Source organism: Kwoniella dendrophila, chromosome 7 (assembly GCF_036810415.1).
Source record: "Kwoniella dendrophila CBS 6074 chromosome 7, complete sequence".
Taxonomy (NCBI): domain Eukaryota; kingdom Fungi; phylum Basidiomycota; class Tremellomycetes; order Tremellales; family Cryptococcaceae; genus Kwoniella; species Kwoniella dendrophila.
The window spans coordinates 857,501-872,289 of record NC_089482.1 but is presented as its reverse complement, the minus strand read 5'-3'; the positions used below and the strand labels follow the sequence as shown (position 1 = coordinate 872,289).

Below are 14,789 nucleotides of genomic sequence, written 5' to 3'. Positions count from 1 at the left end.
ATATATGTATATATCGCTAAGGTCTGTGCTCCAAACTTGTGTACTTGTGAACGGTAGAGGTCTCATCAAGCATAAGAATAAAGAGATCCGAGACAGCGATCAATTCAGAATATTGACTTTCAGTATGTATTATATCAAAAACGATATCCATATAATCGCCCAGCGACATGCTAATACCGCCTCCTTCCGACAACAATTTAGCTACAACAAGCGAAAATGCGACATCCTCAAAACCTAGACCGATAACTATAAATACGCGACCCATAATGCCTCATCGATCGTCTTCTCAACCTTTAGAACCAAATGGTATCCGCAGAACTCGTTCATCTCTCGGTACCACCCCTACAACACCGCTTATACAGCGAGGAGGAACAATCTCACCTTATCGACCTAGAGAAAGTATACATGGAACATCAAATATCGGAAACACATTGACATCTGGTTATGGTAAACTTCTACATCCTTCCAATAATCAGTCAACAGGCTCGAGTAGTCGTAAAGTTCATGGAGAGGACCTACACAATTGGGCTACGCTTAAGGATTTAGTAGGACAAGATGACGATGATGAGGATGTAGATCAATTGGACGATTTACAACCTCCCGGAAGTACAAGAATAACTTCACAACCGAGCTCTAGAAGTCTTCGATCATTATTTATCCCTCCTACACCTACCACTCAGAAAAGCTCTCCTGTAGATGTCAACCATGTCAGAGAAAGGATCGAAGATTTGCCAACTATTGCAGATAATATCACGGGATCACCACCTCAACTCAACGCAGGACTTCATCGCAGCCCTTTTGTGGAGCTTGAAGAAGTAGGTAACGCTCGACCAACCTTTACCAGAACGCCTTCTTCACTTCGTAAAGACTATGGTGCAACAGATACCCGCCATGCACAAGACAGCTCGAAGACACATCTTCCTAAGCAAAGTTCCATACCTGCATCAGCAGAGAAGCCAGTGCAGAAACCTGCCTCTTCGTTGCAAAAAGGTAGGCATCTCGATATCAATCATCTCTGTCTCGTTCATCCACAAGAACTAATTTGTAAACATAGCTTGGAATCGAGTATGGCCGTTATCGCCAGTTTCAATAGCGGTCCTGAAATGCTCGTTATCCTATCTCATTGCATCACTATTCACTTACGTACCTTATCTGTCCGAGATACTTTCGACTTCTTCAGAAGTAGATGCTCATGGTAGAGTCGTATTCAGACCTTCAAATTCAGCTCATATGGTAGCTACCATCGCGGTCTATGTGAGTTCAGGCGACTATCATTGTATCTTTATCTGAGTTGGTATTCATGCTGACAGAATCTGCACTTTCATTTGCAGTTTAACCCAGCAAAATCACTAGGAAACATGCTTCTATCCACCAGATACTGTATAGTTTTGGCCATTTTCGCATCTATTGTTTCATTAGCAGCGATGGGCACAATCGAGATATTCGATTACTTTTCACCATCTCATGGAAGTACATGGGATTGGATTAGTGAGATGGGTGACTGGGTAGTTTGTGTATTATGGATAGGCGGTTCAATGGCTGCTCTGGCTTGGTCAAAGATCTGGGTAGGTAATGCTAGTTACAATTCAGGTAAGTCAGTAACAACTCCGTTATGACCGTTAGAGCAGAAGAAGATTGTTAACAAACGTCTCTACCCAGGCTGTTCGATGGCTGCGATCATCATATATATTGTAGTTCTCAAGGAAGGTGCTATTCCTAGACTATTAGAAGCTTTGTACATTGTGGCTATAGGTGGTGAGTCGCTTTTAAGCTATATATGGAGAATCTTGATTCACATCTTATTCTGTCCCATTCAACGACGTATCCTTGTCCGCTGACTCAGTTCCTCTTAGTGTCAATATCGATAGTAGTCTGCCTCGCAGTCTTCCCTTCTTCCGCTACATCCAAATTCCAAGGCTCCGTATCAAAATCTTTGAACTCATTCTCTACCTTACTCGATCTGCTTACCTCGACATTCCTCCTTGAAAGACATGTGATTAAAGGCAATCGAGTTACTCTTAAAGATGCTATAAAGTCACATTCGACCGGATTGAAAGCTCTGAAAATCACTTTTGCAGAAGCGAAGCATGAAAGGGTATTAGATTCCCGTATTCGTGGTAGAAAATTGGATCTTTACGACGCTGCTATCGCTAGTTTGGCCAGGTTAGCACAGCATCTTTCAAGTTTAAGAGGAAGCACAAGATTACAAGAAAGTCTCATTAGAGCTGTAAGAGAAGGTAAAATCAGTACAGAGCATCTTACTGAAGGTCATCATCACGATAAAAAAGATAGATTATCGATGTCAGTGGTAGATAAAATGGATGAAAGGCCAGGACCGGGAATGAGCAAAAATACCGATATAGAAAGAAGCGTTAAGCTGTTTATGCGATTTAGAGGGATGGCAGGTGAACAAATGAGCAATCTGAATGTGGGTCACTCGCATCTGCCCTTTCAACCTTTATTGATTGTTTCAGCTGATATCTGTACAACAGAACAAATGCGATGCAGCTCTCGAAGCGGTTCAGTTGCTCTCTCAACATGATCTACATCAATCCACTGTTGATCTGAACACGATACAGGAAGATCTGGCCAAATCATTGAAAGAGTTTTCACTGAGCAGCAGTAGAGCCATCAAAAGGGTTTATGCTGGACCGAAAAGAAGACGAGGAATATATGAGAGTGATTCTTCGGGGAACGAAAGCCCAGACTCGTCATCTGAAGATACAGCTGAAGAAGCTATTGAGGAGGATTTCGATCAAGGGAATATGGTAGGTGGACCTAATGAAACTGTCTTCTTGGTATATTTGTAAGCGAGCCAACGTCCACCACTTTCTACAAGTCTATCTAACCACGATGATCGTCTATAGCTTCTTGTTCACCTTCGAAGAATTCGCTCGCGAGATGCTGTTTCTAGTGGAAACTATGCAAGAAGTCAGTATGCTCCTGCCTATTCAATGAAAAAACACAACTAATTACTATATGTAACATTAGATTGTTAATGCTGAACCTGTTTCCAGTTGGGAACACGTAAAGTCAGTCATTCTCAGAAAAAGAGGTAAAAAGGAGAAGAAGGCCCAATATCTGTATAAACAGCTGCGTAAGTCGTCTTTGCCGCCCGATTACGGATTTTCAGCTGAAATATCTTTGAAATCACACAGAGAAACTAGTACCAGTAGATCCCTCAAAGCTACAGCCAGCTATATTCCCTCAAAATCGCAGAGACTCAATTGCTACAGTTCTTCTACCAGACCAAAGATACTTAAACAGTTGGGGAAGGTTCAAACAAGCGTTCTGGAGATTTGGTGAGAGATTACGAGAACCTGATATGAGATACGCTATCAAAACTGGATTAGGTGGAGGTAAGCTAGCCTACGCTCGAACGTTTGATTCAGGAATGCAGCTGACAAAACTGCAATGTTAGCTATCCTTGCTGCACCAGCCTATACTGAAGCTGGAAGACCATTCTTCCTCAAATATAGAGGAGAATGGGCTCTGATCGCTTATTTGGCTGCAATCAGTCAAACTGTAGGACAAACCAATTTCCTGTAAGTTCTCTTTTATTACAACTAGAATTAGATGTTCAAGCTGCTGATCGTTGTCTTACTACCTAGCTCCTTAGCGAGGATTGTAGGAACCATGTGAGTTCTTGCTCAAGATTTTGCTCCGTGTATCTGTAGGCATCGCATATGTTTAGATAGACCGCTGAACATGTGTAACTTACATAGAATCGGAGGTGTGGTGGCGATAATTTTCACCAAAATGTAAGCTTGATAAGCAATCTAGCCATGTAGGAGTTCCTGCGTAATCGAAAATGCTCAATTTGACTCCCCAATAGCGCACCAGATAATAACGTTGTTTTACCAATCCTGGGATTCTTCTTTTCGATACCTTGCTTCTATGTTATCACTCAAATGCCCGATTACACTAATGCAGGGAGATTCGTTTTATTGACTTATGTAAGTTTCTCATTATGCGATTCTATGTCACGCACGGCTAACTGTTTGCGTGCAGAATCTGTCCTGTCTGTATACATATAACGTACGAAACAAGTATAACTTTACGGTAGAACAAATAGCTGTTCAAAGATCAGCCGCAGTTATCATTGGCGTTCTATGGGCAGCAGTCGTCTCAAGATGGTGGTGGCCTTTTACTGCCCGGAGGGAATTGAGATTAGGTTTGAGCGAGTGAGTTTTTCAAGGATTTGATATTCCAATTTTCGTCAGAAGGGGGTAGCAGTTTCGCTAACTTTACTACTTAATCAGTTTCTGTCTTGATCTGTCTTATCTATATTCAAGACTAGTTATGACTTACAGTAAAGGTACGAATGACGATGGTCAAGATGATGACTTCGCGACTGAAGAAGGGGAGAATACACCTTTGATGAACAACGAAATTGGCTATTCACATCTTAGTTCAAGCGTTAGGCAGTTCATGTCGATGTGAGTTATCAGAATCAAACTTTCATGCTCTCAGATATTACACACAAACATGGACTGATCATCTTCAAATCTTCGCACGATAGGGAAATGCATCTTCAAAGTCAAATAATCAATTTACGAGCTCTTCTAGCACAAACTAAGAACGAACCCAGATTGAAAGGTCCTTTCGCTTTTACATTTTACAATGAAGTATTGTTGAGTTGTGAGAGAATGTTAGATAGGTTACATAGTATGAGATGCGTTACAACTAGGGATGAATGGTAAGTCTGATCGGCATATATGCAATAACTACAAGAAATTGGCTGATCACGAAGTAACTTGATTAGGGATCATGTGAGTAACACTTTTTCATGTACTCTATAAGATGAGCGTAATTTTAGTGCGAAGATACTACTCGACTAGGCTGACTGGCTCTTACCACGTAACGATAGGCAATGCGACGAGAATTTGTAATACCTGTGAATCGAGAAAGAAGGGAAATGGCAGGACAAGTTATATTATATGTAGGTAACAACATATCTAGAATACTTCGTATCCTTTCCCAAAATACTGATCGCTGATATTTTTCGACTACTTCTTCCTGACATTTCAGTTCTACACGCTATCAGCGGGATTCCGTACTAGAACACCACTACCACCGTATTTACCACCTGCTGAAAAATCAAGGCAGAGTTTGATTAAAGCTATTAGATCATTAGAAGTAGTTAAAAGAAGGAGTGTAAGAGGTGGTGGTAAACATTTATTATTTTTCGCTTATGCAACTGCCATGCAAGTAAGTGACATATCATGACAATTACTGCTCAATCAATATCATAAGGATAGTACTGGTGATTGACCTGTAATATAAACATCATAATAGGAAGTGATTGCGGAACTTGAATATCTAGGTGAAATGATGCAAGATGCTTATGGAATTATATCACAAAGTACAAGAAATGATTTTGAAGATTTATTCGAAACCAATTCTGGTACAGTTGATCAAGTCGACGAAGAAGATGATGATGGTGATGTAGGAAAGACGTCTAGTCGGCAAAAAGATAGTTCGAAAGGTAAAGATAGAGTATAGATGAATATATCCAAACCATAAACATATAATTAATGGAGCGGTAATGAACTTTGACGATTTTAATGAATAATGCCTTGTTATGATACAAATGAACATGCATGTTCTCTTTGGTTATTCCTATACATAGGTATATACATATATATCAATACTAACAAGGTTCAATATTCAGTGTACCTACAAGTTATGTACATCTATTCTACACTTTTATCATTAGCAAATTCATTGAAAGATCTCGATAAATATTTCACACTGATCTATCTCCATATAGTACTAGTACAGGTAGGAGGATCATCCTTTTGTCGAGAATTCTTTCGTCAAATCATCTCCCAATTACCTTTACCACCTTTAGGTCTTTCTTTTTCTCTTTGTCTTTGTATCCCAAATTTATTCTTATTGTTGTTGTTATTGTTGTTATCGGAGGTATCATTAGAACCCATCCAACCATTTTTTTCTTTTGATTTATTATTTAACAAATCCAACAAATTTTCCAAATTCTTCTTTTCATCTTTTTTAATTTCACCTTTTTTAATATCTAACAATTGTATATTTTTCCATAATTCATTCAAAATTCCATCTAAAGTTTCTATTCTTGTTTTAGCAAGTTTAGGTGGAGGTGGTGGTGGTGGTGATATTGATGAGTTTATTGATTCACCGCAAAATTGTGTTAATTTACCTGCTGTTCTTCTTCTTCTTGCTTTATCTGCTCGTGAAGGGGAATCTGGTTCATCAAAATCCAAGAAATCATCATTCTCGGTATTATCAACGCTCATGAATGATCTAGTAGGACTTTGAGGTGTATCGATCAAAGGTGATGGAGGATTTTGAATTATTATACTTGAATCGAATGATCGACTATCACTGTGATTATGGCGATGTATATTACCTGTATTGGTATGAGGTGAAGATCTTTTAGGCGAAGTAGGAGGAGAGATGTTTGATAAGCTATCCATCATCTCACCCAATCTTGACTGATCGTTCTCAACAAGATATAGTAAGCCTTCCAAAGAAGCTGAATAGGCATCATAGGCTGATCCTCGATTATCAGTTGGAATTGAATCATTTAATCGAGTTATACTGCCTTGAGTAGAAGGAGTTGGTGTTTTAGAACGATCTTCTTGTGGCATGTTTAATCGGGGAGAAGGTAAAGTTGAGTATTGAGATGAACGGTATACATATTCAGTAGGTGGCTTATCACCTAACACCTAAAACACTGTAAGTATCAACTACCATTGTCCCAAAGAAGAAGAAAAAGTCAAAGACAACCAACATATTCCAATTTAGCGGCCCTTTTCCTAGCCAAACTTTTCTCTTCTTTACTCAACGATCCTTTCGATTTTGATTGATCGAAATCGATAAAGCTTTGATTATCAGCTACAAGTTGTGCAGGTGAAGAATTACCTCTTTTCCTAAATGACGACGAGTTAATAGGTACCTTCAATCTCGAAGACCATTTCGATGGTGTGGTTGTATCCTCAAATGATATATAAGACGATTCCGATGGTGATGGTGATCTATTGCTGATGTGATTTTGAGGTGATGGGTTGTTGAAGTTGAAACGAGAAGCAAAGGAAGGTGATGTAGGGTTAGAAGGATTGAGTAGTTCTGGTGGTATCGGCGTACCGAGGAGCCGATGTAGCTATGAACACCCATGTTAATGAACAGATCTCTCGTTAAGTCTGTGTCATGGAAGTAGCCAAGGAAACTGTTGCGGATCAGGAGAAGCGAATTTTGACTTACCTTGGCTAGCTGAAGTCTTCGATTCTTCCTTATAGTTTCTTCTTCATGCTCATTTCCAGGCCAATTCGAGCTTCCCATTGTCGTAGCAGTACCAGGAGTAGTAGGTGAGCTAGTCTGACTATTGCCTTTATCAGGTGGACTGTTTGATTGACGATTGATTCCACCCCCTGATCTACCATTGAATGGGTTACCTCTTGAAACAGTATGCGATTCTTGTAATGATCGTGAAACATAAACTTTTAAATGATCTTTTCCTTCATCTGATCTTCCGCCATTTGGTATCGATCGATCTGGTCCCAATCCCAAAGCAGCTTTAGCTTTGTCTGCCAAGGAGCTCTTTGATCTACTGTGAGTTTGATTAGCAGATGAAGAATCTTTAATTCTATTAGGTATACAATCATCCCTTTCCCATTCAGGTGTCCTTCTTCCACCTTTGGAAGAAGATGGTGGGGTTTTCGGCCAAGCATCTTCTGAATTTTTTGTCATGTAAGTTGAACCTGTATTAACCGGTTCTATCACCAATTTTTCAACTTGATTCTCTGGTAAAGCTTCACCAAGCATTTGTTCTAGTTTTTTAGTTCTTCTCAGTAAGATTGCTCTTTGTTCAGGTGTCAAGTCATTCCTAGCTTGAATATCTGTAAATCTTCCTACATTAATCTTGGTTGAAGGTACGAATTTATCATCTTGTTTAAGCTTAGAAGGTGTAGATGATATCAGACCGGAAAGTGTATTGACAGAATCGCTAATGGATGGATGTAAAGATGGTAAAGAATCAATTGAGGATGATCGAAGATGTGAATTAGTATGGGATGTAAGAACGGGTGACGCGAGTGATTCAGCTTGTGCAACTGTATGAGATCGATTATGACGAGGGAGAGAAGTAGGCGATAAGCTATTGACAACGTTCGAGTTTGATGCAGAAGCTTTATGTGCACGCAGTGGAGGAGGGAGACTTGATCTATGAATTGAGAACATCGGCTGAAACATTAGCTTCATTTGCAATTGAAAGCTAAGTAAGATCTTACGGAGTTGCATTTTGTTCAATCACGCTTGCAATAGCTTTTCTATCTATTTCCATAGTTGTCCTCGCATATTCAGCATCTTTACCTAACATTCTCTCTATTTTACTCCCACGATTTTGCATCTTTCGGGCTATCGCTTCATTCTCCTCATCAAGTTCGACCGCTGATTTCATACCATTTTTAGGAGGTGACGCACAGATATCTGTAGGCATGATTCTTCTTTCATTGATCTCACTAGCTTTCTTAAGATAGTTATTGATCTCAACCTCGGTTTCTTGATGCTTATGTATGACTTTACCTTTTGGCGGTGTAAACACACCTAAGGCTTTACGAGCTTCCAGAGCTGTATCATCTAATGCTCTACCTGAATAAGCTGAATCACTCATTATAGTTTCACCTCCTGCCGATGACATCGATAATGGTCTACTGGTTTTAGATCGATCATGTATATTTACTAACTGTGATTTTACAGGTGGTGGTGATGAAGCTTGAAAAGGGTTTATTCTAGGATAAATTTGTTGAGAAATTTCATATGAATTTGATCGTAATGAAGTTACCATACTTGATCTTGGATTTTTATAACCAAATGTCCCTGCACTAGATCGTTTTTCATTATTTGATCTGAGTTTACCATCATTTTTATCGTCATCCTCCTCACAAACATTTATGTTCGCTGGAGAAGTTGAATAATGTGTTATTTTCGGTCTTTGATTTGGTATTATCGCGGATTCAGGAATAGCTGAAAGTAAAGTCATACCATTGCAATTTGATGGTTCAAGAAAAGGGATAGGTAAAGTAGTTGGATCAGGTATGTCAGGAACAGTTGATGGAGCAGAAAAATCTGAAAATATAGTTGTTCTTGTCATTCTCAAAAATGATTTATCTTGTTCAGGAGGTTGCGTGGTACCTGAAGAAGCATATGTCGATGAAGGTGCGGGAGGTGATTGAAATGGATTTTGTTCGGTTTGAGCGACTGACGATGTAGCGTTTGACCATCTCCAATATGATTGATCTAGGTTTAAATGGATTTGATTAGGTGATCTTTGACTTGCAGGACTTGATAATTGTGAAGTCGTGGTCTTGAAAGCCGATAGTGGGTGTGATTGATCGATCATTTCCTCAATTCCCTCGTCATCCTCATTGAGAGTCAAAGGTGCAACTGAGGGTCGAAGTGGACGAGATGATCCGTTAGTCAGTCCATTCCGTTGCACCAACTTGGTCCCACTAGTAGGTGAAGTAGTCTTCACTGTATCCTTCATGTTCATGCTCCTATCCCTGCGACCTTTCTCTTTATCTTTCTCAGATGTAGCTAAATCAAGAGCATAGATATATTCCGATGAGTTGCGTTCAGCTATATCAACCGTTATTACCTCTGTATCAGGAGAATCAGCTGTTGTAGTCGACACTGAGTCTGGTAGCAAGGATGCCGGAGTGGTATGTGAAGGATTTATAGGCAGCTGAAAACGGCTGGTCGTGGGTGTATCGAAAGGATTAGGAGAACTAACTGAGGGTGAAGGTGGAACCGACAATGGTCGACGTGGTGGGGTTTCGGGTGCCGGGACAGGAAGCATGGTTTCTAAAACGTTTTTTCACTTTTGATCTTGTAATCGAAAAAGTGTGTTGGAGTTCTATTGTTAACGAAGAAGATTGATTTTCGTACCTCTATACTGTCGAGAAGCAATCATTACCTAAAATACACAATTGTACCCAACAACAATAAGGGCGTACAATCTCAGATATAACGGTTGATCTGGATCTGTCTGATGGATAGTATTGTTATTGATGGATAGTACTGTTGTTGATGAAGCTATGAAGTTACAGGTACAATGATTATGGAGAAGAATTATTATAAAGATAGATCAGAGATACACAATCACGATACACTCATTGTCATGATATTGAATTGTGTGGATAATAATACACACATTCCATGTTTCATGTACAATAATGACCATGTCGCATTGATCGCTTCGCTTTTTTGGCTTATTAGGTTGAAGGTCACCCCAGCATCAAAACGATTTCTAATTTTCCATCTCATCATTCTGAAGGGCTACCTGAAATTCATTTTCCTCTACTTGATTGCCCCCATAATCCAAGCAAAAGTGTGACTTCAGATATCACGATACAGTCATGTGTACCGTGAGTTGATTAGGTCAGCGACGCTCATACCATGAGTTTGGCACAAACAGATGTATGTCCGAAGAAGCTGAACATCGCTCATCGCTTCTGTCCTTCTGTTACCCTTAAGCTTAGCGATCTGACAATTTACATGACTTGACTGTAAGAATCTTTTCATCGATGATAGCAAGAAGCAATTTGATTATAACCAGATTTCGATAACTATATGTAACTTACGCTTTGACTTCTTCTACACCCCCTTCAAGTTGACTACTATAATCTTAGTTTCAGATCACTCGATGATGACTTTCCCACGGTGAGATTCAAGATCGGTTATCGGCGCCGAGACGAAAGATAAGATAGCAGGATACCATATGATGTCTTCTTCTTTAACGTGCTTATACCATATCCCATTCCGATTTATGTTAGAGCTGATTCTGCGAGATCCTGGATCGACGAGCAGGCATACGGTTCATTGGTTGGAAGAATAGCAAGATGTGGTCTATCTTTCGGAATTCACTTTTACTGCTTTCTCCTTTGATTCCCTCGTATTTATCACCTTCAACCCCCCAACAGTTTAAGCCTGAACGACAACATGGTCCGTATACCGATGGTGGCAGCTGGTCAGAAGCATATGGGAGAGCTAAAGATATAACAAAGAAGATGACCCTGGAGGAGAAGGTGAGTCCGATTGATAAGAGAGCAGATGATCTCCTAGAATCTGTGCTCAGATCCGGACACCTGATCGTTAACTCTTCTGTGTCCCATCGATCTAAGGCGCTCTATAGCCGCCTTGAGACTAAAAGGAAGCTAATGTTATCGATGATCTCAATAGGTCAACTTGACGACAGCTGTCATCGGCCCATGTCAAGCTAATTCAGGCGGTGTACCGAGATTAGGTATATCAGGGTTATGTTTTAATGACGGACGTAAGCTGAAAATTGTTCTTAATGAAGAGTTCGCGTGACATCCATCTGATGGCCGATTGCTGATGTGAGGCTTAGCCTCCGGACCTAGATACACTGACTTTGTCACTCAATGGCCATCGGAATTTACAGCTGCAGCTTCTTTTGATAGAGATCTGATCGAAGAAAGAGCTAGGAGGATAGGCAGAGAATTCAGAGGAAAAGGTATAAATGTCGAACTTGGACCTGTAAGTCAACGAATTGCGTTTGTCATAAATTCCTCTCACAAGGTGATATACCCTACTTTATAGGTCACGGGCGGACCTCTGGGAAGATCGTATGTACAATATTTACCGGTCTCCTCCTTAAAGCTCACAGCTCGTTAGACCGTATGCAGGCAGAAACTGGGAAGGTGTGTTTATAAATGTTAGCAGTCCAAGCCCTTGCGGTATTGACTTTAACCATCTTTGCTGCCTAGCTTTTAGTCCCGATCCATATCTCTCTTCTACGATGTCTTTCCTGACAGTGAAGGGAATGCAAGAATCTGGCCTTATCACATGTGCCAAGCATTACATCTTATACGAACAAGAACCGGTATGTGATGGACCGCTGGATGACGAAGGAGGTAGAACCGGATGTAAAGATGTTTCAAGTGATGTTTATGGTATATTCAGTCATTTTTATGGGACTTCAAACGAGAAAAACTGATTTCTGTGATTATAGATAAAACAATGAAAGAACTGTATCTACCTAGTTTTGCCGAAACCGTTAGAGCTGGGACAGGGGCTATCATGTGGTGAGCTCAATATTACAGCAATATGTTTTCGGCGAAACTGACCACATTCTTAGTTCATACAACAAGATTAACGGAACTGCCGCTTGCGAGAGTAATGACGCTTTAAATCGGATACTGAAAATCGAATTAGGTTTCAGCGGATTGTGAGTATATTTTTCGCTTTTACCATCTATACGTGTAGTCATGGAGGACTTAGCTTATCGATATACGATATCTTAGTGTACTGGTATGTCTCACAGTAATAAGTCTGGCGGATTCTAACAACTGGTATAGAGCGACTTCGGAGCGACGCACTCTACGGTATCATCAGCTTTGGGAGGTATGGATATGGAATTGCCTGGTGAACACTATTGTGAGTTTATATACATCAGTGGGCTCTTTAACCAAGAGACTTGACTAGGTATGCTTATTAGTATTTGATAGATGGAAAACGTCTTGAGCGAGCGGTGAAGAAGGGATCTGTCCCGGAATCAAGACTTGATGATATGGTGCACAGGTTAGCGGATTCTCCCATACCATGACACGCTAACATCGTGATGCTAATTGATTTTAACCTTAGAATCCTTACACCTTGGTACGCTTCAAATCAGGATACAGATTACCCCCAAATCAACTATCAAAAATACGATTTATCTGATTCGAAAACGGTGAACGGCCATCGCTTCAAGAACGAACACATCAATGTTAAAGCAGATAACGCGATTTATGCTAGAAAAGTAGCCGCTGAATCTACCGTGTAAGACTATCATCTACTAGTACAATGGAATATAATGATGCCGATTCACTTACTGTTACATAATAGTCTACTGAAAAACTCAGGCATACTCCCTTTAAAGGATATCAGAAGAATTGGTGTTTTCGGTACAGACGCCGATTATCCATCCACCCTAAGCGGATGCGGTCCTGATCTTTTCTGTATGGTCAACTCTAAAAGAAGGTATTGGAATGGTACTGTGACTATTGGTGGTGGATCTGGAGCTGCATATGCAGATTATATCGTGGGTTGCTATTGGATCATACTTGCTGCTTTGATCGTACAGATATCATCTGCTTATCTGAGACGAGCCATCATCATAATGCTGATAATGATAAATTTAGGCAGCACCCATTGAAGCAATAAATATGAAAGCAAGACAGCACGGTATTCGAGTTGACCATGTATTACATGACGATTCGGCTCATTTCGGATCGATGGGCTGGGTAGCATATCAATCTGAAGTGTGCATAGTATTCGTTTCACTTTTTCTGGTCGAAGGTTGGGACAGGGAACACCTTAGGTTGGACAAGAATGGGGAAGATTTAATTAAGCATGTTGAGAGCAATTGCGCGGGCGAGGTTGTGGTAGTCATCCATGCTGGTGGTCAAGTGATCGTCGAGGATTGGGTAGGTACCACTGTCCTGCTGGTTACTTGCTTGTTAGCTGATTTACCATGATTATTGTAATCTAGATTGATTTACCTAAGATCGGTGCCGTTTTATTTGCTGGATATCCAGGTACGCAATGCTATCCATCTTGCAAATTGCAGGCTGACAAGTGTACAGGTCAAGAAACCGGGAATGCATTGGTCGACATAATGTGGGGAGACGTAAATCCTTCTGCAAAAGTGAGCATACAAGGGCGCTTTTAATGAGGAAAAAGACTGATCAATTGAATGTTTGCAGTTACCTTTTACGATGGGCAAATCGCATAAGGATTGGCCAACGGACAATATCGTAAGACACATGGTATGTTCCTCATATACTCATCCATCAGTCATGATGTGGCAACAGTTTCACTGATTCTGAATAACCTCATCAGGGCAAAGGCTCATACCCGGTATCAAAGTTCGCTGAGGGTTTAGCGATAGATTATAAATGGTTTGATGAGCACAACACCACACCTAGATATGAATTTGGCTTCGGCTTGAGGTGAGTTAAACGTGAGGTGTATTATGCATAATTTGGAGCCTGAGATTTTCGGTTGAACATACAGCTATACGTCATTTGAATACTCTGGATTTGAAATTGAGGAAGAGTGGGGAAAAGTTAAAGATACCATACAAAAAACAAATGAGAGGTTCGAAGGTAGAAATGATCTTTACGATACTATAGTGAGTTCTCGACCCTGCATTAATTGATTATAGCTAAACATCCCTCCCAATGTATAGTATATTGCGAAAGTGAACGTTACGAATACCGGCAAAGTACCGGGAGCAGAAATAGCACAGCTTGTAAGTTTCTTTGTGTAATCCGGATAACCTGTACCGCACCTTGACGAATGCTTATCTGACTTCAATGTTCAAATAGTACATGACATTCCCAAAAAGTGAAGTAGAACAACCTCCCAAACATCTGAAAGGGTATGGTAAGAAGTATCTAGAAGTTGGGCAGACGACTACTATTAAGTTTCCTCTAGTAAGCTTGAACGGTGACTCTTGCTTGACCAACAATAATATCTTCCTGATCATAGGTCAAGTGAATAAAAAGCTGAAAGACTGATATTGAACTTCCTTTTCTCGGCTGTAGCGTAAAAAGGACCTGTCAGTTTGGGATGTCAAGAAGCAACTTTGGACCATTCCTCAAGGCATATTTATCTTCAGAGTTGGAAATAGTTCAAGGTCAATACCATTGAAATTTGAACTTGAAGTTAAGTCTCTGCATTAACTTGTAGATTGATCGAGCTGTTATATGTGTGCATATAACAGCATTCTCGTGTATATTGTACCT

At 40.3% G+C, this 14,789-nt stretch overlaps 3 protein-coding genes across 3 annotated transcripts; 2 read left to right on the top strand and 1 right to left on the bottom strand.

Moving 5' to 3' along the window:
• Window positions 1-167: 167 nt before the first annotated feature.
• Window positions 168-5,505, top strand: L201_005534 (uncharacterized protein; the record flags this gene model as incomplete). The annotated part of the gene is made up of 20 exons (XM_066221264.1): window positions 168-990; window positions 1,055-1,254; window positions 1,332-1,590; window positions 1,660-1,755; window positions 1,854-2,428; window positions 2,493-2,806; window positions 2,868-2,931; window positions 2,992-3,097; window positions 3,159-3,359; window positions 3,422-3,545; window positions 3,612-3,638; window positions 3,726-3,761; window positions 3,836-3,956; window positions 4,012-4,184; window positions 4,263-4,439; window positions 4,523-4,699; window positions 4,766-4,772; window positions 4,871-4,942; window positions 5,032-5,211; window positions 5,299-5,505. 20 exons carry the CDS (start codon window positions 168-170, stop codon window positions 5,503-5,505), a joined length of 3,939 nt encoding a protein of 1,312 aa, XP_066077361.1.
• Window positions 5,506-5,819: 314 nt separating this feature from the next.
• L201_005533 (uncharacterized protein) lies at window positions 5,820-9,835 on the bottom strand (the record flags this gene model as incomplete). Its single annotated transcript, XM_066221263.1, has 4 exons — window positions 5,820-6,707; window positions 6,773-7,141; window positions 7,243-8,200; window positions 8,268-9,835. The coding sequence occupies 4 exons, from the start codon at window positions 9,833-9,835 to the stop codon at window positions 5,820-5,822; spliced, it is 3,783 nt and encodes a 1,260-aa protein (XP_066077360.1).
• A 1,042-nt stretch (window positions 9,836-10,877) lies between these two features.
• Window positions 10,878-14,726, top strand: L201_005532 (uncharacterized protein; the record flags this gene model as incomplete). The annotated part of the gene is made up of 22 exons (XM_066221262.1): window positions 10,878-11,063; window positions 11,218-11,311; window positions 11,387-11,535; window positions 11,599-11,624; window positions 11,674-11,699; window positions 11,766-11,951; window positions 12,011-12,083; window positions 12,137-12,226; window positions 12,303-12,309; window positions 12,357-12,435; window positions 12,507-12,579; window positions 12,643-12,819; window positions 12,886-13,081; window positions 13,182-13,466; window positions 13,532-13,577; window positions 13,626-13,687; window positions 13,746-13,808; window positions 13,882-13,991; window positions 14,056-14,173; window positions 14,231-14,293; window positions 14,370-14,477; window positions 14,589-14,726. 22 exons carry the CDS (start codon window positions 10,878-10,880, stop codon window positions 14,724-14,726), a joined length of 2,355 nt encoding a protein of 784 aa, XP_066077359.1.
• Between the last annotated feature and the right edge of the window lie 63 nt (window positions 14,727-14,789).